The 24,143-nt window shown below is 51.0% G+C and overlaps 1 protein-coding gene across 9 annotated transcripts in view; it reads left to right on the forward strand.

The window, feature by feature from the left end:
* The window catches only part of AFAP1L2 (actin filament associated protein 1 like 2), a 90,485-nt gene that overhangs the window by 62,800 nt on the left and 3,542 nt on the right, over positions 1-24,143 (forward strand). Inside the window, exons 4-18 of one of the 9 annotated variants that reach the window (XM_068139315.1) lie at positions 334-425; positions 5,056-5,146; positions 9,133-9,216; positions 11,809-12,014; positions 12,564-12,743; positions 13,343-13,432; positions 14,210-14,294; positions 15,969-16,073; positions 16,671-16,882; positions 19,902-20,065; positions 20,611-20,722; positions 21,612-21,896; positions 21,985-22,162; positions 22,944-23,111; positions 23,870-24,051. In XM_068139315.1, coding sequence (XP_067995416.1) covers positions 334-425; positions 5,056-5,146; positions 9,133-9,216; positions 11,809-12,014; positions 12,564-12,743; positions 13,343-13,432; positions 14,210-14,294; positions 15,969-16,073; positions 16,671-16,882; positions 19,902-20,065; positions 20,611-20,722; positions 21,612-21,896; positions 21,985-22,162; positions 22,944-23,111; positions 23,870-24,051 — 2,234 coding nt within the window. The remainder of the gene's footprint in view (positions 1-333; positions 426-5,055; positions 5,147-9,132; positions 9,217-11,808; positions 12,015-12,563; positions 12,744-13,342; positions 13,433-14,209; positions 14,295-15,968; positions 16,074-16,670; positions 16,883-19,901; positions 20,066-20,610; positions 20,723-21,611; positions 21,897-21,984; positions 22,163-22,943; positions 23,112-23,869; positions 24,052-24,143) is intronic. The other 8 variants (XM_068139317.1, XM_068139319.1, XM_068139318.1 and 5 more) reach the window with 8 other exon arrangements.

Consider the following 24,143-nt stretch of genomic DNA (forward strand, 5'->3'; position numbering starts at 1 on the left):
TGTTCTGGTGCTGGTTGCCTGGGAGAAGAGACCAACCCCCTCCTGGCTACAGCCTCCCTTCAGGTAGTTGTAGACAGCAATAAGGTCTCCCCTGAGCCTCCTAAAACCAGAGGCCATGCCCTAAAACCAGAGGCCAGCTCTTCTGCTGGGGCTCCTAGTGCCACATTCCTGAGTATGACCTGCAATGACATGGTTGCCCTGCAGCACCGCCTGTAACTGTCACTCTACCTCCTAGTGGAATAGCACCTCTCTGTTCCTGCACAGCTCTGGGAAGCAACTGCTGTGCTGGGAAATGCCACATGTCACCAATATCATTGTGTTTATGCCTTGCAGCACTGGATAGGAAAAACTCCTTGACCAATGGAGACTCAGGACTGCATTTGTCCCCTCCTCAGAAGAGCCTGCCAGAGCTCCCCCCTCCAAAGGTATGTATGGATTTTACTTTTGGGACCTCCCTCCCTGGCAGAGCCTCACACTGGTTGCACAGCCCCCAGGTCTGTGAGGAGGAATCACTGGCACTGTAGATTTTTTCCATAGGGAAGCTACCAACTGAGCCAAGGTCCAGTTCAACACTGTCAGCTTTCAGTGAGATTTTGTGTAAGCAAGCCAGAGTGGCTGTCCTAGAGAGGGAGACTGGTCCTTGAGAGCTCCAATGTTGCTGTTCAGTGGCTGAGCCAGTGTGGGAAAGTCACTGTAGTGATTTCAGGATATGAAAGGAAAGGAGGATCAGGAGGAGGGGGAGGCATGGAGGAGTACAGAGTGGTGCATCTGTCAACCATAGAGGAGGATCTGCTTCTTTTCCAGGAAGGAGGACATGGGGTGAGGCCCTAGGACTTCTGCCCAGGGGACTGTGTGGCTCAGCTGCTGGAGTTAGCTGGAAGAGCTGGGGAAACAAGATCAGATGGGATGCAGATGACACACTCTTGAGCACAGTGTGGTTGGCAGTTGGGAACTGCTCTAGTCCCAGAGAGGCTTTCCCCTCACAACCAGCTGGGGATACAGTGCTGGAGCTGGAGTCACCTGGGAGCATTGACCAGAGCAGGAACTGCTGTTTGGCTTTGGGGCTCTCAAAGCTCTCAAAGGGGGTGGCTGTGGCAGGGAGGTGGGCAGGAGGAGCTCAGTGAAGTGCAGTGAAGCAGCAGCCAGCTGTCCCTGAGGCATCTCTGGTTGTGCTTGGTGCAGCTCAGCTTTCTGATAGGGTTGTCAGGAAGGAACTAGGAACAGCACTCCTGGATTTAGCTGAGAATGATACCTAAAACATCTGTCTTCTCCCAGGCCTGTTCTGGGAGCTGGCTTCTTCCACCTGCTTAACACTGGAACTAACTTTCAGACAAAACAGTCAAGTACCTCCTTGCTGTGAGCATCTGAGCATCAGTGAGCTGTCAGCAGCAAAGATATCTGAGCTTCCTTCAAGGAGTGGAGCTGTGGAGGGCTTTAATATGGTCCCAGTTTGTGTGTGGCAATCGCTGCTGTGGGGAAGTAAATCTCCTCTGTCTGTCTGCTGTTCCTGGAGCAGGCAGGAGCCACCTGGGCAGTGCAGGAGGGTGCACAACTCCTTACACAGGAGGTTAGGAAGACTGGGAGAGGACATCAGAGTATATCTATCCTAGCTCTGTGGGTTTTCTGTGGTTTGGTGATGCTGAGGTACTCTGATGCTCCTCTGCTGTTGCCTTTTGTGGCACAGGACAAATTTGATGATAAAGTTCACTGATACCAGTGGTCAGTGGGCAACCCAACAAGGGTGGCCCAGCTGGATTGCACTAATGCCCTTGGATTTGTCCCAAAGCAACCTTTAAACAATGAGCCCTGTAGGCTGTGCTTGGACGTCAGTGACCTTTCCTCTGTGGCAGCCCTGGCAGCTCTGCTGCTTTCCACAGCCATCCACAGGGACAGTCCCATGATGCGGATGCAGAGGCCCAAGATGCTTTTATTTGCATGCCCCATTGTGCTGTAACAGGACAGGCAAATGTTCTGCAAGGGCCAGCCCAGCTTAGATAACACACTATATACTCTTTGACTTAGAAACAAAGCAGCTCCATGGCTTTAGGGAAAGAAAAGAGGAAAAAATAGCTCTGAGGCAGCTGAGGTGCAGTCCCACCTAGTCCCTGTTGGCTTCCATTGTCTGTAGGAAACAAACCAGAGCAGCCCCTTCCCTGACACTTGTGGGATGCTGTCACATAAATCCACAGTGTTTCTTTTCTGTAGGCAATTTGTTTGTGGTCATAGTACAATATGAGCTGGCTGCACAGGTGGCAATTGCAGACACATTCCCTGGCTGAGGAATGCATAAAGTAAAGATCTGGAGTGGCTGGGTTTGGTTTTGCTTCTTTAGTGCCTCAGGACAAGCTCCTAAACCTGTAAGATTTTTGGAGGGAAGTGCACTTGCAGCCCACAAAGCCAATCAGATCCTGGGCTGTATCAGGAGAAGTGTGGCCATCAGGGCAAGGGAGGTGATTCTCCCCCTCTACTCAGCCCTGGTGAGACCCCACCTGGAGTACTGTGTCCAGTTCTGGATCCCCTATTACAAGAGGGATGTGGAGGTGCTGGAAGGTGTCCAGAGAAGGGCCACAAGGATGATCAGAGGGCTGGAGCACCTCTCTTATGAGGACAGACTGAAGGAGTTGGGGCTGTTCAGTCTGCAGAAGAGAAGGCTCCCAGGTGACCTAATTATGGCCTTCCAGTATCTGAAGGGGGCCTACAGGAAGGCTGGGGAGGGACTTCTCAGGATCTCAGGTAGTGATAGGACTAGGGGGAATGGAATGAAGCTGGAGGTGGGGAGATTCAGGCTGGATGTGAGGAGGAAGTTCTTCCCCATGAGTGTGGTGAAGCCCTGGAATGGGTTGTCCAGGGAGGTGGTTGAGGCCCCGTCCCTGGAGGTGTTTAAGCCCAGGCTGGCTGAGGCTCTGACCAGCCTGATCTAGTGTGAGGTGTCCCTGCCCATGGCAGGGGGGTTGCAACTAGATGATCCTTGTGGTCCCTTCCAACCCTGGCTGATACTATGATACTATGATGTGTCTCTGAATACCAAGCTCAGAATCATAGATTTGTTAGGGTTGGAAGGGACTTCAAGGATCATCTAGTTCTAACCTCCCTGCCATGGGCAGGGACACCTCACACTAGATCAGGTTGCTCAGAGCCACATCCAGCCTGGCTGCAAAAATCTCCAGGGATGAGGCTTCCACCACCTCCCTGGGCAACCTGTTCCAGTGTCTCACCACCCTCATGGGGAAGAACTTCTTCCTAACATCCAATCTGAATCTATCCATTTCTAGTTTTGTTCCATTCCCCCCAGTCCTATCACTCCCTGACACCCTAAAAAGTCCCTTCCCAGCTTTCTTGTAGGCCCCCTTCAGATACTGGAAGGCCACAATTAGGTCACCTCGGAGCCTTCTCTTCTGCAGACTGAACAGCCCCAACTCCTTCAGTCTGTCCTCATAGCAGAGGTGCTCCAGCCCTCTGATCATCCTCGTGGACCTTCTCTGGACATGCTCCATCACCTCCAGATCCTTCCTGTAATAGGGGTTCCAGAACTAGACACAGTACTCCAGGTGGGGTCTCACCAGAGCAGAGTAGAATCCAGCACACCCATGAAAGTAGGAGTCCTCACCCAAGACAGCTGAGAAGTCTGCAAGGCTGGCAGAGGCACAGGCAGCTCGCCCACGTGGGACCAGAGACGTGATTTGGGCCAGTGCACTCAGGGTAGCCAGCTCCCATAGCCTCAGCAGCAGGGGGACCCTTTGTGGGCAGCTGCTGGCCAGAAATTCTGTTCTTTCAAAGCTGCCTTTCTAGTGGGCAGCACTACCTGTTAATGGAACTATCCAGGGCAGCTTTAAACATGCACAGGGACTGGTTTGGTCTTGGACTGCCCTGCAATGCTGGTGTCCAGCTGGCCCCTCTAGACCACCAGGAGCAATCCTGTGGGCTGGCATGAAGGAACATGTGTGATCCATGACCTCTAACATTGCTATCTCTGTAGAGAGAAGCATGCTCCTCTGCCTGTCCTCCTGGGAGGAGTAGGGCTTTAGCCCTTCATGCACTGAACATCCTCTGCAGGCCTTGCCCAGGTCTGGGTCAGAAGCCAGCTCAGTGTTGTGAGCCAGAGCATACCATTGTCAGATGACTGGGGGTGGTTTGACCTGGGTGAGGAGAGGGGACACTGCTCTGGGGCAACACAGGGATGCTGCTGCCAGGTCATGGTGGGAGATGGATGCCACATATTTGGGGGAAGAGTATAAGCTGTGCACTCATCCTACTGTGGCCTTCAGCTCTGCTGCCTCACATTCCACAGCAATGTAGATTATTGAAAAGTAAAAACTGTGTTTCTTAACTTCCCTTTTCTTCTTTTTTTTTTGTCTTTTTTTCCTTCTTCCCCTCCTGTGTTGGTGTTTCTAAAGGATCAAGGCACTGCTCTTCCTGCCAGCCCTTGCTTGTGTTTAGGGAGGGGTTTGGCAAGCACCACAGGGATTTTCCAGCACTTGGACTCTTTTCAAAGACTTATTTTCCATCAATGTTGTTTCCTTCATTTTATGCTCAGAGCACAATTAAAGCTTCTTGATATAGCTCCTAAAGCAGAGGTTTTTAAGCTGCTGGTTTGCTCTCAGTCAGAGACTTGGAGACATGAGCAGTGACCACTCAGGCCTTGTCTTTCAGTGTAAAGCCAGGACTGCACCAAAGGTCTGCCCTTCTGGCTCCCTGTGAAGGTAATCAATAGCACAGAGGATCGTACCCAGTTATGATGAGCAGCTCAGGGGGGGTCAGTGCAGTAGGCAGAAGTCCCAGTTCACAGCAAGGCCAGTGGGTGGCAGTTACTGCTTTTGAGGAAATGTGTGAGTTGATCTTCCCAAGGCTTTCAGCAATATTAAAGAAAATAACATTTATGAAGCGATTATACAAGAGACTCAAACAACTCCTTTATATCTGAGCCAGCTGTGCCCTGGAAGTCCTCAGCAGCCTCTTTCTTCCCTGTCATCTCAGCAAGTTTAGGTGCCCCATTGTTTTCCAGGATCTGCTTTGACCTTAAACCCTGCTCCTTTTACTCCTTTATTTGTTCTGCAGGTTCCTGAGACAAAGCAACCTCCGGTCCCCAAGATCGAATCCCCGGAGGGATATTACGAAGAGGCTGAGCCCTATGATGTCTCTGTAAATGGTACATCACAGCTAACTCTTGGAGGGGGGGAAGGGGATTTTCCTGTGGGAGATGGAGGACTTTCAGTATAGAAGAATGAGTAAACAAAAGCACAAGCTATTTCTTACAGCTTTTCTGATGCTGGCCACCCTTGGTATTACTGCCCTAATGCCAGCTGCAAAGAACAGACTACTGAGTCTCTCAAGGTTTTCACTTGCCTAGAGAAATAAGTAGTACACCAGAGTTAATATAATGTCACTCTGAAATGGTATAAACCATTGTGGGTTCTCTCTTTCTGTATGGTTTTCTGGCAGCTAGGCTGCCTGAGATGAAGGCTGAATTGTCTTCTGGAGGCGCCAGCATCAGACACAGCCTGGATTACCAGCTAGGTGGGAAAACTCTAGGTGACCACAGGCAGATGAAAGGCCCAGACTTCAGGTTCTCTTTTGCTGGACTGGAGAAGCTCCTTGGCATTTAGGCCTATTTAGACTCCCAAGATGAGAACTTGAATCATAGAATTGTTAGGCGTGGAAGAGACCTTGAGGATCATCCAGTTCCAACCGCCCTGCCATGGGCAGGGACACCTCACACTACATCAGGATGCTCAGAGCCACATCCAGCCTGGCCTTAAATCCTCCAGGGGTGAGGCTTCCACCACCTCCCTGGGCAACCTGTGCCAGTGTCTCACCACCCTCATGGGGAAGAACTTCTTCCTAACATTAATCTGAATCTACCCACTTCTAGTTTTGCTCCTTTCCCCCCAAGTCCTATCCCTACCTGACACCATAAAAAGTCCCTCCCCAGCTTTCTTCTAGGCCTTCTTAAGATACTGGAAAGCCACAATAAGGTCTCCTTGGAGCCTTCTCTTCTCCAGACTGAGTAGCCCCTACTCCCTCAGTCTGTCCTCATAGAGAGGAGCTCCAGCCCTCTGATCATCCTCGTGTCCCCTGGGCAAATAGAGCTTTCTGCTCCAGAGTGAGTGGTGACACTGATGGCTTGCGTCCATGTCCTCATGCTCTAATCGTCCCTTTGGGGCTCAAAATCCATGTCTCTGTTGGGCTGTTAGACATGATAACAGCTTTTATAATTGGCTGTTTATTTAGCTCTGTGTTTTGTGGCACTTTAACCATCTGTAGCTCTGATTCCATGTTTACTGTTGAGGGGACAACGTGTGTGCTGTCTCTGCACACGCTTGCTGCCTGAGCTGGCAGCTCACAGCCATGTCCTCAGCTCTGCCACTGTACCTGGCACCTGTGAGCTCCCTGCCCCTTCAGAAGGATGTTGCTGCACAAAGGCTGAGCTCCCAGATTCTTGCTTTTCAAGATCATCCTGCATGAACAGCCATCATGAGAAATCTCCTTCCTCTGATCTGACAGCAGAGCTGATCTTGTCATCACTTTGTAATCCATTTGAGCCCAAATGAAGCAGATGACATTGCTCTGCTGCAGAGCCAGATCTCTCCTCATCAGCCTCAACTGCAGCAGAGGGGGGTGCAGTGTCATTTGTGGCATGGGGCAGAGCTGAGCGAGGAGAGTCAAGGCAAGCAAATAGCTGAGAGTTAAGATTTGGACTTTGACCCCTGGCTGTGGAATCTGAGCTGCCTATGAGAGAAGCTGAGTCCTCTCAGCCACTGGGCTTTGAAGCTCCCTGCCAGGGAAGGACCAACTAGTGCCTCTGAAGTGGCCAAGGTTCAATGTGTCCCAGCAGCTCTCACTGCACTTTGTGCTTCTAGACAGCTCATAGCTCGGTGAGGGTCAGTGTCCTCATGAGGGCCTAGGCTACACCAAAAATGGACTTGTACAAAGATCTTCATGCCTCTGAACCATCCCCTTTCAACTGCACTGCAGCAGTGAACAGGAAGATCTTGCCCAGCTCAGGTGGGAGAAGGTGCAAACTCATCACAGCCAGGGTGAAACATGTCAGTTGGCATGGTGGAGAGCTCCCCCCAGTTCTGCCATGTGTAGTGTGGTTCCAGCTCTGTTTTGCTTGGCTGAGGTCAGAGCTGTGATGTCTGGAGCTCAAGGGCATGATGGCAGCATAGGTCACTGCAGCCTCATCCTTATGAGGAGGTTCCAGTTGCTTACACTGTAAGATAGAGGATTTATTCCCCCCCCCCTGCCAACACTGGGAAAGCAAATAACATGCTAAGAGCCATGGAATGTAAAGACAGCCTGGATTAGCTGGAGTGTGGCCACAGGTCTGTGTGCTGGGAAATCCAGGTTGTGTTATCCAGGCAACTCCATCAACTCTTGTTGCATTCAGAGCCTTGGCTGGCAGAAGCAGTAAGTACACACCCAGCTTAAAACTTTGCTTTACCTTGGTAGCCTGCTGCTCAGAGGTGCAGACACAGCCACCAAACACTGAAATCCAGGCCAGTCAGATGCCTAAGGGAACAAGATCAGAGCCCAGCATAAAGAGAGAAGAAACCCTTGTGATGGGAGAAGTCGAAATGAGGTAGCTGAGGTGCTGATGGGCAGCCTCTGGCTGTTTGACAAGTGAGCTTGATGGCTTACCAGGCAGTATCACAGCCAGAAGTGAAGACAGGAGCCTGTGAAGTGAGCAGCGATGGGGCATGCAAGCCCAGGCAGTCTCATTCAGCTGAGGTGTGTGGTGCCTTTGTCTCCCATGACTGCTCAACCACCAGTCCCCTTTGCAGGCCCCAGCAGGTCCCTTCTCCTCCACAAGCTGCCTGGTGTGCTACAGTGCAAATGGCTTTTCAGGTGGTTTGAGTGAGAAGGGAGGCAGCAGCATGTCCACCAGAATCTCTGTGCTTTTTGGCAGCCTCACGTTTGAGGTGGTGCCCTGGGGTGAGAGAGAAAAAGGATCAGTGGAAGATGTGGGACAGTAGGGATGTGGCAGGAGGTGGCTGCAGGGGCTTGGAAAAGGATGAAGCATGGCATGCTGTGCCGTGGTTGGGTAGCAATGCTAGGAAGCTATTGCTGCTCTGGTTTGCCTCAAGAGATCAGACTCCAAATCCCATGGCACGTGGACAAACCTGCAGGTCTCAGTCCTGTCCATTGCCTCCATGAGTACAAAAGGGGGCTCCACATCCCTTTCTCTACCTTCACCTTATCAGATGGCAATAGTACCTACACCTGTCCTATGTGGAGCGATGCTCATTGCCTTGAGACCTTGGTGTGACTGCTGTTGCCAAAGGGCAGTCTAGACATGCATGGGTTTGCCCTGGCCAAAGATGCTAAAGTCTGACCCCAGTAATCTCTTCAAACCCTCTATGCTCACTGCTGTCTTCCACAAGCTGGGTAGGGAAGGTCCAGGGAGCTGCTGGTGGTGTTTGTGACAGCATTTACAGCACCAGCTTTGGAAGACACCCATGCATCTCCAAACAAGTGAGGGGAGTGAAATCAACCAAAAATAGGAACACACTAAAATCAGTGGGTGCCCTGCCAAGAAAGGCCAGCCTCCAGATGGGCTGAGGAAGCAGAGGATTCAGGTAGGACTTGGAGGCACTGTGAGAGGCCATGGGTGAGTTAATTCAAATGAAGTGGGCAGGTGAGACCGCTGGGTCTTGGGGTCCCACTTCCACCAGCAGGATTCCCTCCTACCCCTCTGCTGGGGATGCCTCTGCCTTTCATTTCACAGCTCCAGCAAATGCTGCGGCTTCCCTTTCCTCCTGGGCCTAAATGTGTTAAACCCTTATCATCCTGGTCCTCCTCTGCGTTTGCATAACTGAAGGGTGTGATAAGAAACTGAGTGAAACCGAGGGACTGCCAACTGGAGCAATCATTCTAACTGGAACAGCTCATCAGCCCTGGCTGATTGTAATTACAATGATTCTGTTTTCAAGGGCATTGCCTTGTTTGAGAGGATGGGTTGGGAAAAGGTTGCCCCTATTTCAAGTTTGGCTGGGCAGCAGGGCTGGGACAGCCTCACCTGTGGTGGAGGGGGGAATGTGGAGCTGAGATGGACTGGCACTTTTGTTCTCCTCATTTGCTTATCTGTGGCTTTCTTTCTTTGTCTTCTTTTCTCTTTTCCTTTTGATTGTGCAGGTCTTTTTGGTAGGCTTGCTGCGGCTGGACCCAGGCCAGGGTTACAGGTTACTGAGGGTGTTATTTATGCCACGATAACGATGGGTATGGCATGCTTTCCAAACCTGAAGTGCCTTCTTTGTTCAAGTAAAAGAAACCAAACTCCAACAACTCGAGTTTAGCAGAGATGATTAGGTGCCTCCCCCTCTCACTGCCCATTACATGCATGGAGGATAACCACCTCTCCCCTCTCTCTCTGCCCATGTTGATGGTTTTTGTGTCTTTTCCCGTGCTCAAGATGATTATGAAGAGAACTTTCCTACCCTTTATTCTCCTGGGTCTGGCCACTGATGTGGAGCTGATGTGTGGCAATGCTGGCTGTATTGATAAGTACCTGTTCAGTGCACATTCAAGGTGCTCTATTTGGGCAGGTGCAACTCTGGCTGGAGCTTGCTGCATCATGGTATTGATTTAGCTGCCTGGGAGGTTGTGGGAGGACAAACAGGAAAGCAGAAGTGGATTAGATGAAGGCATCCAAGGACATGGCTGCCACTGGTGTTGCTTCAGTGAGAGGATAAAACTGTGCTCTTAGTTGAGCCTGCCAGAAGGTGGGAATGGAGAGCAGCTGTATGATTTTGGACTAAAGAAGCTTTTGTAGTCATGACAGTGTTCACAGAATCACAGAATCAACCAGGCTGGAAAAGACCTCAAAGATCATCAAGTCCAACCTATTACCTAACACCTCATAACTAAACCATGGCTTCAAGTGCTACGTCCAATCCCCTCTTGAACACCTCCAGGCATGGTGACTCCACCACTTCCCTGGGCAGCACATTCCAATGGCCAATTACTCTTTCAGTGAAGAACTTTCTCCTCACCTCGAGCCTAAACTTTCCTCAAGTCACCCAAGCAAGGTTTGCTCCCAGTCTGCCAACTACACAGGCTGGCAAGCACCCTTCCTGGAGCCATAGCAGTGTCACTAGGAGAGCAGCAACAGCAGCTCTTTCAAGTAGAGGAGGGTACATCTCATGAGGTACTTGTGGTTGTGGGTGATGCACAAAAGAGCAGCTAGGGCTTCCCCTGAGAGGAGGGAAGAAAAGTGTTATTCCCTTAGGAGAAAGGTAGCAGACTGACACCTTAAAGTCTAGGTGAGGGGCAGCAGGCACCCAAAAGGGGCCAGAGGGGCAGCTGGTGATAAGCCCCACATTGACAAGGGTGAGATTTAGAGGATAAGGTTCCCTTAGTCATCCTAGCTGCTGCTGCATAAGGAAGGGTCCACATCAGTGCACAGGTTCAGCTTCTTGGTGTTTGTGGGGATGAGAAACCAACACATTTTTAACTCCATCAGAATTTCCACCCAGGCTGCCTGTGGCCAAGGTCTGCATAGTGATAATGCACTGGGGAGAAAGACTTTTCCCCGAAAGGATGCATTGAGGGTATGGAGATGGTGAGCCAGTAATGTGGTGTCAGCACCATTCAGAGGCTTTGAAGGGGAGTGTTTGCCTTTTTACTAAGTTTATGTAATTAGTGCAGCTTTGATCACTTGAGGGATGTTAGAGAGGGAGATTTCACTGGGGGTAAGGCTGTAGCTTTGTTGCTGCATCTCAGTTCCCTTTATTCTAAGAACAAATAAACCAGATTTAAGAAATGTGCTTCAGTGAAGCTCCTAATGCCTTTTTTTCCTCTTTTCTAGCTGCTTTTCTTCTTTTTTTCCCTACCAATCTGATACTGCTTTCATGTGGCTATTAACATTTGATGAGAATCAAAATGAGATTGAATTCTGGTGAAAGGTACTGAACGATATTTCCTCTGTGCTGTTGGGTAGGACAAGGAAGCAGAACCCTGCACAGCTGCTGCCCAAATCTTGCCATCTTGCTATGTGAGCTTACCTGAGCTGTACTATAAACACCAGCAGAGCCTTGCAGACTCTCCTGTAGTCAGTAGGAACACATTAATTGCTTCTGACAAGTCTGGTGCCCATCACCAGCTGCTCCTATCAGCTGAAATCCCCAATAACCTACAATGATTGGAGCTGAGTGTTGCAAATCCCAACTCACCCTAAACGTGTAGCAATCTGCTTAAGAATGAGCATGAAAAACGTGGTTACTGCTATTTACAGCTGCCACTTCCTAGCTGCTGCAACAGTGTCATTACCTGAAAGCCCTGTGCTGGCCCTCAGGTGCTGAGTAGAAAGAGGGACCCAGAGAGGAGAAGTGGAGTGGCACCTCGAATGCAATAGGTGATGGCTTGCTGCATGGCCTCACAAATACCATCTTTACTTTTGACATTCAGAGGCCAAGGGCTGACTGTGTCTTGCTGTTGCCTTAAAAACTGTGAATGTTTGGCTGGAAGTGGAAAGTAGAAAAAGCATCTTCGAAGGGGGGAAAGAAAAAAATGCAGCAACCATCAGAAAACGTCTGAGGGAATGCTCTCAAATTTGTAGTCAACTGAGAAGTGTCTTTTGAGTGTTTGCTAACTGAGACTGCTAGGCACAAAGCATTGCAATGAGGTTAATAGTGGGCTAGAAAGGAGGGTCGTTGAGTTGTTTTTCTATTGATTATCCTCCTGTAGGAGAGCCTCAAAAGACATATCCCTGCGCTGGAAGCTTTTGCATGTGTGAGCATGGCTGAGGCAAGCAACAGGCTCGCAGTTGTCTTTAAAAGTGTATTTAATGATGGAGCTTTGCTTTTGTTATAGAAGATGGTGAAGCTGTTAGTAGCTCCTATGAGTCTTACGACGAGGAAGAAAGCAACAAAGGCAAATCAGCAACTCATCAGTGGCCATCCACGGAAGCCACCATCGAGCTGATGAAGGATGCCCGAATCTGTGCCTTCCTGTGGAGAAAGAAGTGGCTGGGACAGTGGGCAAAACAGCTGTGTGTTATCAAGGACACCAGGTTGCTGGTGGGTAGATCCTCCACTCTCTGCATGAAACAACCTGTTTTGGTGAACGGGGAAGGGAAGTGGCGCCTCAGACCACATTAATTAGCTGGCAGAGACCAAAGTGCTACTAGCAGTGCTCCAGAAACCATGTACAGCAGAACTGGGCATCTCATACCATTTTCAGCAGGGAAAAGGGCATGGGGCTGCTCAAGGGGGCACAAGGGCCAAAGTCTCAAACTCCCAAAATGCCTAGGGATGTTTTGGGGGAAAACTTTTTGAGGTGGTTAAGCAGGAAGGGTGCTTGTCCCACTGGCTAGCCACATACTTGACCCTCTAGTGGTACCTGTGAGAAGTATTTCAGACTATATACAGGTGTATCTCTACACCTGCAGATGTCCTGTGCATAGTCTGTGTAGACACTGAAGCCTTGTAGGACCTATGGGACCTTCCTGTGTTCAGTGCACTTAATACATGTTGTTGCACTGAACCACTTCTAGGGTTGAGGTCATGCTGGTGTGTGAAAGAGAAAGCTTCTCAACCTCTTACCTGCCCTCACCTTTCCTTTCCCAGTGCTACAAGAGCTCCAAAGACCACAGCCCTCAGCTTGATGTGAATTTGCTGGGCTGCACTGTCATTCACAAGGAAAAGCAAGTGAAGAAGAAGGAGCACAAGCTGAAAATCATCCCCATGAACGCTGATGTCATCGTGCTGGGGCTGCAGAGTAAAGACCAGGCAGAGCAGTGGCTCAGGGTCAGTGGTGCCTTCAGGGCGTGCCCTAGTGGTGCTCCTATGCTTCTCCCTGGCTTTGTTGAGAGATGGTATCTTATCTCAGTCCTGTGCTCTGGCTCCTTTCCTCACCACGAGCCCATATACAAATACACCACTTCATTTTCATGTCCTGGGATAGCCTCTCCCTACAGTTCCTTGCAGCTCCCTGCCACCTTCTGTCCATGGGTGGTTGCGTAAAGATCTCCCAGCCCAGCTGCTGCAGCAGGAGGGATATCTGGGCTGGGTGCCCAGTGTGAATTGGCTGAGGACAGGGGGAGATGTGGCCCTTCTGCTGAGATGACAGCAGAAGAAGGAGCCTTCATGGAGCCTGGGGCAGCAGCAGAGCTGTGAGGTGCCAGGGCTGCCCTTGCTGGTAGCTTCTCCCAGGCTCACTGAGGCCCATCAATTTCTGCTGGCTGCCTGCTGCCGCACCAAGGAAGTCCCTGGGGTCAGAGAGAGTGTAAACTGTGGGTCTGTTGTGTAAACCCAGTCTGCTGTGGTTCTGCCTGTCCTGGGTCAGGAATAAATATTGATCCTGTTACTGCAGCTGTCTCACAGGCTATGGCTTCCCTTCTGCTCAGGTAATCCAGGAGACCAGCGGGCTGCTGTGTGAAGGAGGCAGCGAAGGCAACCAGTACATCCCAGATTCACAGCGGCTCAGTTACCCAAAGGTACACCCTGACTACAGAGAGAATGAGCACTTGGGCTTCTCCACTCTGTTCCTTTCTTAAACAACAGTGGTAGATGTAGTCATTTTATCTGAGCAGAGACCATTGTGAGCGTAAGCAGCTGGACGGGAGTGTGACTGGGACAACCTTCATTTTCCTTTGCAGTCTTAATTTTGTTGCCATATCTCCCCCCCAAGACTGACTCAGCATTGGGCTCCCATCCATACAGGGCAGCAGCTATTATCTCATCCAGTGGGACAGTTGTGCTCACTGAGAACTTTGGAAGGGATACAGAACATTGGATGCCAGGACTTGGACAAGTTTCTAGTTCAGGTTTCAGTGGCACTCCCCTGAGGGCAGCCTTTTCCAGAACAGTAGTAGGAGAAATAAATCTTCATAAGCCTCTGATGGACACCCAAACTGGACCTGTTTGGGCACCTAGGTGGTTCCTCTGCCCACACCCTCCTACAGGGACTGGCAAATGCCACCACCAGCCAGGCTGCAGCACCACAGGGTGGCACCAATAGTGTCACAGCTTCTCCTTTTAGGTGAGCCCAGCTGGGGTGGCTCATGTGCTGGATCTGCCCATGCTGAGCTCAGAAACAATGGGAAGAACACAGTCTGAGTGGGTGGGCAGGGGATGTCTGTGTGAAAGAATCTGCTACAGAGAGGGTGGGACCTCATAATTTGGGTGGGGGGAAAAAGACACTTAGGGCAGGTGCTAGCTGGAAGAATGGCTCATGTGCATCTGTGGAGCTTCTGTCTGGTGCTTGTTGACAGGTGGATGTATCTGAGAGGTACTCTGCAGCCTCCGAGAGTGGGAGCAGCACAGATGGCCACCCAGAGACAGCTGAGACAAAAGATGGTAAACCCTCACCCTGGGGATCATGGGGAAACCAGGACATTGAGCCTGTATGTGGCAAGGGTTGTTGCTGTAAGCTTCTCCTGCCACTGCCACCTCACACTGCCCTGCTGCAAGGTGAAAGCTGCAGGTGGATTCCCTGCCTGTGAATTTTATTTCAGTGCTTTTCCCCCCATAATTGACAGGTGGGTGTTAGGATTGCTTAGTTACAGAGTTGGGATAGGGCTTGAGAAACCTGGGTGTGATACCTGCCCTACCACAAAGATTCTGCACAACTCTGGGCAAGCCACTTAGGGACAGTTTGAGATGGCTTAAATGCAACCTAAGTGACTTTCCTCAGATTTCTGCAGAGGAACTTGGAATACCTGTGTGAAATGCTGAGCTGTCTCCAGGGGGACAGTTACACCTTCACACTAGGGCATCACACTCTGAGCTGTAAGCTGCATTCCTCAGCTATAACTTGGGGCAAGTAAGGACATTAAAAGAGGAGATGCTCTGTTAGAAGGATAGTGGCACCCATTGGAGAGGTAAAAAAAAGAACTCCATGCTGGGGACTCACTGGAGTGGGCTGCTGAGTCCCTTTAGGCCAGGACTTCATCATCCTTGTGGCCCAGAGAAGGGCCACAAGGATGATCAGAGGGCTGGAGCACCTCTCCTATGAGGACAGACTGAAGGAGTTGGGGTTGTTCAGTCTGCAGAGGAGAAGGCTCTGAGGTGACCTCATTGTGGCCTTCCAGTATCTGAAAGGGGGCCTACAGGAAGGCTGGGGAGGGACTTCTCAGGATCTCAGGTAGTGATAGGACTAGGGGGAATGGAATGAAGCTGGAGGTGGGGAGATTCAGGCTGGATGTGAGGAGGAAGTTCTTCCCCATGAGAGTGGTGAAGCCCTGGAATGGGTTGTCCAGGGAGGTGGTTGAGGCCCCGTCCCTGGGGGTGTTTAAGACCAGGCTGGCTGAGGCTCTGGCCAGCCTGATGTAGTGTGTGGTGTCCCTGCCCATGGCAGGGGGGTTGGAATGAGATGATCCTTGTGGTCCCTTCCAACCCTGAATGATACTATGATACTATGATTTTGTGCTTAGAGTGTGAAGGAAAATCTGAACTAAAGACATCCAACTTGGTTTCTCACCAGGATTATGTGATGATTACACAGCCATGTTCACACTGACTGATGTGCTCAGTAGGAAAATGCTGAAGAGGCTCTTCAGGCATAAGCTTTCCCCCTCCCCACCTGAAGTCCTTCTTTTAGGAAGGACAAAGGTTTTGATACAGTAAATATTCATGGTAATGTTTTGGAGTTTTTTTAATGCAGTTCTTTGTAGAGTAACAAAGTGAAGGGAGGTTGGCACCTGCACAACAAGATCTGTGCAAACAAACTTCCCACAGCTCCTGCAGCAGCTGGTGTTTGGTCAGAGCTAGCCCAAGGTTAAAGCAATATAGATAGTCTGGCAAATCACTTAAGTAGGATTGCTGGTGGCATCTTGCTCGTCATCTCCCTGGGCTTTGGAGAGTCACACCCTGTCCCTGAGCTGCAGCTTTGCTGTCTGCCAAGGATGTGTGTGCTGCTGTTGGGTGCAGGGCAGCAGTGCAGGCAGCTTTGGGGCAGGACACCCAGCTGGGACAGCAGGCTGTGTGTATGGCTGTGAGTTGGGAAAGTCATGCATTTTTCTTTTCTCACAGTTAAGAAGAAATGCACAACTGGCCTGAAACTGAGCAACCTGATGAACCTTGGGAGGAAAAAATCCAGCTCCTTGGATAGCCCAGAGAGATCTCTGGAGACTTCAAGTAAGTGGCAGCGTGAGCCCCTCTGCAGGGACTTGGTCTCAGGGCTGGGTCTTGGTGTGCAAGGTAGGATGAGCACCAGACATCATCCTCCTCAGATGTGTGTGTGCCAGGCTGTCCTTCCTAGGGAGGTTGCTCAGTCTGTGCCAGTAAATCCATGTGGATTGTGGTGTCTCTTACACATTAAGCTCACAAGGGTGGGCAATAGCTTGCAAGGTAGCCCAAGAGGAAGTGCAGGTGATACTAGACATGCACATAGAGGGCCTCTGTGCTGCTACTCTTGGGCATCAGCCCAGGCTGCTGGAATCAGCAGGGAGAGAGTTGTGTGGGTCACTGGTATTCACCATCTGGGACCAGTTTTATCCAACCATCTGCAGCCAACTTGCTGTTCCAAACCTAACCTGAATTTCAAGGGTCTTGTTTTGAACAGATTCCTACCTTTTTCACCCTTTTTGTTATGGGTAGGACAGTTTGTGCTTTTCCTCTTTGCCCTTATCTGTGTCTTTGTGTTGTGTGGTGATCTCAGAACTCACATTGGGTTTGGATCCCCCTTCCTCACACGGTGGAAATGCGTGCCTGAGACCTTGTGTTTGCTTGCAGGCTACCTGAATGTGCTAGTGAACAGCCAGTGGCGGTCTCGTTGGTGCCAGATCAAAGATGGTCACCTCCACTTCTACCAGGATAAGAACCGGAGCAAGCTGGCTCAGCAGCCCCTGAGTTTGGCAGGCTGTGAGGTTGTCCCAGAGCCCAGCCCTGATCATCTCTATTCCTTCCGCATCCTGCACAACGGTGAAGAAAGAGTCCTTCTGGAGGTAAGGGCTGCACCTCCAACAAACCTCTGCTTTGTCCACTACTGTGTCCAGTTCCACAGCCCCTATTAAAAGGAAGGATCTGGACGTGCTGGAAGGGCCACAAGGATGGTTAGCAGGCGGGAGCTCCTCTCCTGTGAGGACAGACTGAGGGAGTTTGGACTGTTCAGCCTAGAGAAGAGAAGGCTCCAAGGAGATCTAATTGTTGCCTTCCAGTACCGTAAAGAGGCCTAGAAGAAAGCTGGGGAGGGACTTTTTAGGGTGTCAGGTAGTGACAGGACTAGGGGGAACATAACTAGAAATGGGTAGATTCAGATTGGATGTCAGGAAGAAGTTCTTCCCCATGAGGGTGGTGAGACACTGGCACAGGTTGCCCAGGGAGGTGGTGGAAGCCTCATCCCTGAAGGTTTTTGCAGCCAGGCTGGATGTGGCTGTGAGCAACCTGCTGTAGTGTGAGGTGTCCCTGCCCGTGGCAGGGGGGTTGGAACTGGATGATCCTCAAGGTCCTTTCCAAGCCTAACAATTCTATGATTCTATGATTCAAGTTCTCATCTTGGGAGTCTAAATAGGCCTCAATGCAGGGAGGTTCTCCAGTCCAGCTAAAGAGAACCTGAAGTCTGGGCCTTTCATCTGCCTGTGGTCACCTAGAGTTTTCCCACCTAGCTGGTAATCCAGGCTGTGTCTGATGCTGGTGCCTCCAGAGGACATTTCAGCTTTCATCTCAGGCACTCATCTTAGGATGGGATGAAGAGTTCTCTGGAGGTGCCCATCTCTCTCCCCTGGCTGTAAGATAACCTTGGATGATTAAGTCATATGGGGTGCACTGTAGAGATGGGAGGAATGGTGCTTTAAGGATTTAAATCTGTGGTTAGGAGGCACAGGAAACATCTTCTGAAAACAGAGTGCCACAGGTCATGCATCCCAAGTAAACCACTCACAGATCTGCCCCTGGAAAGTGCAAGTGAATTCATCTCCATCTGCCACTTTCCTTTGCCTGCATCCAGGGCTGTTTATCTCTAATCTTAGTTCTCTCTGACGACAGCGTGATTACAGTAGGAGGTGGACAATGTGAGCAATTTCCTGTATTTTTCCAGTGGGTGGAATATTTATAGCTGAACAACTGACTTCAAGGGCCTGCCATGAAGCTTGAAGGTGTTTTTGTTTAGCTTCTGATTCAGGGCATGCCTGTGTCTATGAATTTTGCCTAATTACAGCTGTGAAGAAGAGGTGCTGGGAAAATGGACTTTTTGTGAATGGAAGAATCTGTGTTTTGTTGGGATGTCAGACTGAATGTACAGACTGGCTGGCAGGCTTCCCAGGGACTGAAATCTCTGCTAAATAAAACAGACTGGAAGCTTAAAATATACTTTCCAGTTTGGGATTTGCTTGCCCTGAATTTTGCTTTGTGCTTACTGCTTTAACTCTTCAAATCAAAGCAAAAGATGGCTGCATCCACCCACCTCTTGCTTCAGGTGGAACCTCCATTCCCTACTACTGGGAAGTGCATGTGGCTATTTGCTAGAGCTGACTTCAAGGCATGACATTTCACTCTTCATTTTGCACAATGTCAGGCTGCTCACTGCAGCTGGGACTTTGATACTGACTGTGGTAAAGCAAGGGGCTCTCTTTGATGCTCTCTGCTCCCACTTCAGACTCTTCCCTTCCATAGAATTGTAGAATCAATAAGGTTTGAAAAGACCTCAGAGATCTTCAAGTCCAACCTGGCACCCAACACCTCATGACTAACTAAACCATGGCACCAAGTGCCATGTCCAATCTCCTCTTGAACACCTCCAGGGATGGTGACTCCACCACCTCCCTGGGCAGCACATTCCAATGGCCAAGAACTCTCTCTGTGAAGAACTTTCTCCTCATCTTGAGCAACTTCCCCTGACACAGCTTAAGACTGTGTCCTCTTGTTCTGGTGCCTGTTGCCTGGGAAAAGAGACCAACCCCCTCCTGTCTACAACCTCCCTTCAGGTAGTTGTAGAGAGCAATAAGGTCTCCCCTGAGCCTCCTCTTCTCCAGGCTAAACAAACCCAGCTCCCTCAGCCTCTCCTTGTAGGGCTTTGTGCTCAAGGCCTCTCCCCAGCCTCGTTGCCCTTCTCTGGACGCATCCAAGAGTCTCAATGTCCTTCTTAAATTGAGGGGCTCAGAACTTTTCCTTTTCCTTGTGCAGGCAGTCCTGGAAGGGGTTTGGGCACTGACATAAATATCCTGGGATGCTTGGGTCTCCTTGCATGTGTGTTTGCCAATCTCATTGCTGCACTCTGCTGGTGCAAAATAAACCCCACACTCTTCCCTCACTAAAGCTGCCTGCCCACCAGCACCTCCAGCTCCAGAGGCTTCCTGGACTTTCATAGGCAGATGAGTTGTTCACCACTAAAAGGAAAATGCAGACCTGCTAGAAATGCCAGGAAAGAGTTCATTGAAGAGCTGCATTCATCTCTCTTCGAATTTGTGAATCAGTCCATACACAGAGCTGTACTTCTTTCATAGAATCATAGAATCAACCAGGTTGGCAAAAGACCTCAGAGATCAAGTCCAACCTATTACCTAATACCTAACACCTCATGACAACTAAACCATGGCTCCAAGTGCCACACCCAGTCCTTTATTGAACACCTGCAGGGATGGTGACTCCACCACCTCCCTGGGCAGCACACTCCAATGGCAAATTACTCTTGCTGGGAAGAACTTTCTCCTCACCTGGAGCCTCAACTTCCCCCGGCACAGCTTGAGACTGTGTCCTCTTGTTCTGGTGCTGGTTGCCTGGGAGAAGAGACCAACCCACATCTGGCTACAACCTCCTTTCAGGTAGTTGTAGAGAGCAAGAAGGTCTCCCCTGAGCCTCCTCTTCTCCAGGCTAAAAACCCCAATTCCTTTTAATGGAGCCTCAGGCTTAATCTAAGCACCCAACAGTTCATCTCTCCCCTTGCAAGGCCAGAGGGCTACCAGCATGGTTCCCCACACAAGAGGAGCTGCTGTGGCAACCTGCACTTTCTGTCTGATCACCTTGTAGGCTAAGTCCTCAGAGGAGATGGGCCACTGGCTGGGTCTCCTCTTGTCAGAGTCGGGTTCGAAGACAGACCCGGAGGAGTTCACCTACGACTACGTGGATGCCGACAGGGTCTCCTGCATTGTGAGCGCTGCAAAGAACTCCTTCTTGTATGTCGGCAGGAACGGGTGAGGGGGTGCAGGGCTGCTGGAGGGGAAGCAAGCTGCAGAGAGAGCTCTTCTGCTTGCAGGAGGCTGGCTGCCGTGGGAACAGGTGGTACATTCACACCTGCAGCTCAGTCACTCTCCCTGACCGTGCAGTGCAGGACAGGAGAGCGCTTGTCGTTGTCCCACCGTGATGCAGCTGACCTGAGCTGCAGCTTACCGTGGTGCTAGGGGCAGTGCACAGGTGGCTTTTGCACGGGCAGGGTGGTGGGCTTGGCTGGGAGGTGCAGGGCAGTGGGCACCCAGCAGTGTGGCTCACTGGGGCAGGGTGGTTGTGCTGCTGCAATGCTGTCTCCAAAGCTCTGGGCAAAATAGGAAAGAGCAGAGGAGATGCTCAGCCCCGCCCTGGTGAGTGCTGCTTAACAGGCAATGGGAGCTGCTCTACCTCCTCATCTTCTGCATCTGGCCTTGCCCAGCCCCCAGGACTGCTGTGCTCAGATGGCCAAAACACAGCACAGCCTGCAGTGAGACTGCTCCCTGCTGATGGGCTATCTCCTGCCTCTCCACAGCCTCATGCAGAGGAAGTACTCTGAGCCCAACGCCTACATCGACAACCTGCCCAAAGGCAAGATGCAGCAGGAGGAGCTGTACGATGATGTGGATCTGCCAGACCTGCCTGCGGTAAGATGCCCTCTGCTGCAGGGAGCTGCCCTGCTGCAGCCAGCTCTGTGGAGACTGTGGGCAAACATCTGGCCAGGGGGAGGTTTTTCCAAGAGCAGAGAAGGGGATTTCCAGCCCGTGGGGAAATCCAGGCTTTGGCAAGAGAGCAGAAGTGAGTACTGGAGAGAAGTGAGAGATGCCTGCAGTGATAGGACAAGGGGTAATGGTTTGAAATCAAAGAGCAGACTTAGAGTTGACATTAGGAAAAAGTTCTTTACAGTGAGAGTGGCTGAGCACTGGAACAGGTCACCCAGAGAGGTGGTTGAGGTCCTACCCCTAGAGATATTCAAGGTGAGGCTTGACGGAGCTCAGGGCAACCTGATCTGGTTGAGGATGTCCCTGCTCACTGCAGGGGGCTGGATTAGACGAGCTTTAGAGGTCCCTTCCAACCCAGGTGATTCTCTGATTGTTGTAGGCATCCTCAGGCAGCTGGAATAAACTACTACTGTTTCCATCAGCAAACAGCATGGATTATTTGGTGATAGATAGTGTGTTGTTTGGAACCCTGTCTATCAAAAATCATGTTGATGCCTGTGAGAGCAAGCCCTGTGTATAATGACAAGAAAGATAGGCTGTGCTGGGGGTGAGAGATTGTTACCCTGGGAGAGGCAAAGAAATCTGGCAGGGGTTACTAGATGTACAAGAGGGTTTGACCCTTGCCTGGTGCTGCTGCTATCACTGGAAAGACCTATTGAAGGAGAGCAGAAGGGGCCTTTCCTTCAGCACACCTAAAAGCCCTGTGAGGGATGAATTAGAGAATGGGATTTGTGGTCCTCTAAGGTTTGTGGAAAGTACTCTGGATTGCCTGAGATGCTGCTGCTCTGCAGTGAGATTTTTCCTGTACCTGTAGCTGCATCAGGCAGTCCCTTTGCAGGAGAACATTCTCCTTTGGCAGGAAGAAGTACCCAAGAGCGAGAACAAATCTGAAGGTGACCAAGATAGAGTGTACCTGGATCTGACCCCAGTGAAGTCCTTCCTCCACTGTGCTAGCAAGAAGTCGTGCCAGCCTTCACCCCTCAGCTCACCATCCCTGGAAAGGGCTGCCAACAAGGCTCCAGCCGAGAGCACAGCCGAGACAGTCCTCGTGCCTAAGGAAGCCGAGCCCTGCACTAAGGCGATGGAGACCTCCGAGCAGGTACTGTCTCCTACTGTGGCGTAGGGCTGGGCTGAATCAGTGAGCCAGTTCCCTACACCACAACGGCCCACTTCATTTCCCTCCCCAGAAACACCCAGAGAAGCCAGAGCCCGAGGAGGTGGTGCCACGGATGCCCATGGTCAAAATCCAGACACAGCAGCAGAACATTGCCTTCCCCCAGCCAGCCCCCGAGCCGCCAGCAGGCAAAGTCACAGCAGGCAGTCCCCAGCTGGTGCCTGCACACCGGCCCAAGATGCCACTGCCAGGTGAGTGGGCTGTGCAGACAGATAGCTAGTGGGCCCATGCTGACACTACTGCCCCTCTACTCTGCCCTGGTGAGACCACACCTGGAATACTGTATCCAGTTCTGGGCTACCCAGTTCAAGAGAGACAGAGAACTGCTGGAGAGAATCCAATGGAGAGCCAGGAGGATGATTAGGGGATTTGAGCATCTCCCCAATGAAGAGAGACTGAGAGCCCTGGGGCTGTTTACTCTTGAGAAGGGGATTTCATCAATGTGTATAAACATCTGAGGGGTGGGTGTCAAGTGGAGGGGACCAATCTCTTTTTGGTGGTGCACATTAATAAGACAAGAAGCAACAGGTACAAGCTTGAACTTAGAAGATTTCACCTCAACGTGAGGAGAAACTTCTTTATAGTGAGGGTTATGGAATACTGGAGCAGGCTGCCCAGAGAGGTTGTGGAGTCTCCTTCTCTGGAGACTTTCAAAACTCACCTGGATGCATTCCTGTGTGGACTACCCTAAGTGATCCTGCAGGACCTCTTGAGGTCCCTTCCAACCTCTTAATATACTGTGTTACTGTGCCACTGGGGCTCAGAGGGAGGTGGTGGTGCTCTAGGTGTGAGGTTTGTCCTGTGGTTCACCTTGCCTCTGCTATAACAATAGCTTTACAGTGCCCAAGCAGCTGAGGAGTATCCAAGCTGGTGACTCTCCAGAGCTTCATTTGTTTTGATCCCAAGCACCTGAAAAGCCTTCCCCTCCTGCATTTTCCCCTGGCTGAACTGGTTTTGGTGGGTTGCTTCCAGCAGCAGCAGTGGAAATCAAGCTTGGCAAGAACAGGACAGAGGCAGAGGTGAAGCGGTTTACGGAGGAGAAGGAGCGGCTGGAGAAGGAGAAGGATGAGATCCGGGCTCAGCTCACCCAGCTGCGCAAGGAGAGGCGGGAGCTGAAGGAAATGCTCGGGGGCAGCACAGGTAGGCCAGGGCAAGGGGTGGTGTGTGGAAATGAGTCAAGGTGGGCCATTGGGGAAGCAGTTGGGCTATGAGCCTGGCCTGCCTGGGACCAGAAGGGGCAAGCAGGGGAGACTGGGTGATTTGTGCTGAACGATGTAGCCCAGACTGCACTAGAGCAAGAGGTTGCTCTGCTACAGTCCCTCTTGAGGCAAATATAGGAAGGACATGGACCTGATGGAGCAGGTCCAGAGGAGGGCCACAAAAATGATCAGGGGGTTGGGGCACCTCTGCTATGAGGACAGGCTGAGGGAGCTGGGGTTGTTCAGCCTGGAGAAGAGGAGGCTCTGGAGAGACCTAATAGCAACCTTCCAGTACCTGAAGGAGGCCTATAGGAAGGATGGAAAGAGACTGTTTACAAAGGCCTGCAGTGACAGGATGAGGGGCAATGGCTTCAAACTAGAGAAGAGGAGATGTAGATTGGATGATAGGAACAAGTTCTTTACCATGAGGGTGGTGGAACACTGGAAGAGGTTGCCCAGGGCGGTGGCTGAGGCCCCATCCCTGGAGATATTCAAGGTGAGGCTCAGCAGGGCTCTGGGCAACCTGATCTAGTTGAGGATGCCCCTGCTGACTGCAGAGGGGGTTGGACTAGATGACCCTTGGAGGTCCCTTCCAACCCAGACCATTCTATGACTCTATGAACATACACAGGATAAGCCCTGGTCCCTGCTCTCCTCCACATGCCCCCCAAAGTTACCAAGTTACCCTTCTCTTTACAGACAAGAACCTGGAGCAGAGGCTGAAGGAGATAGAAGAAGAATGCAAAAGGAAGGAGAGCAGGAGGGTGGACCTGGAGCTCAGCCTGGTGGAGGTGAAAGAAAACCTGAAGAAGGCAGAGTCTGGCCCTGTGACACTGGGCACTGCAGTGGACACCACACACCTGGAGAATGCAGCCCCTCGGGTATGGGAGGGGCGCCCTTGGAATTCACAGTGGCTTTCCAGCAGCTGGGCAGTCACATTGTCTCAGCCTGCTTAATACTACAATAATTAGCA

Source organism: Melanerpes formicivorus, unplaced genomic scaffold, assembly GCF_026170545.1.
Source record: "Melanerpes formicivorus ecotype bairdi unplaced genomic scaffold, bMelFor1.0.p_v2 SCAF_6, whole genome shotgun sequence".
Lineage (NCBI taxonomy): Eukaryota > Metazoa > Chordata > Aves > Piciformes > Picidae > Melanerpes > Melanerpes formicivorus.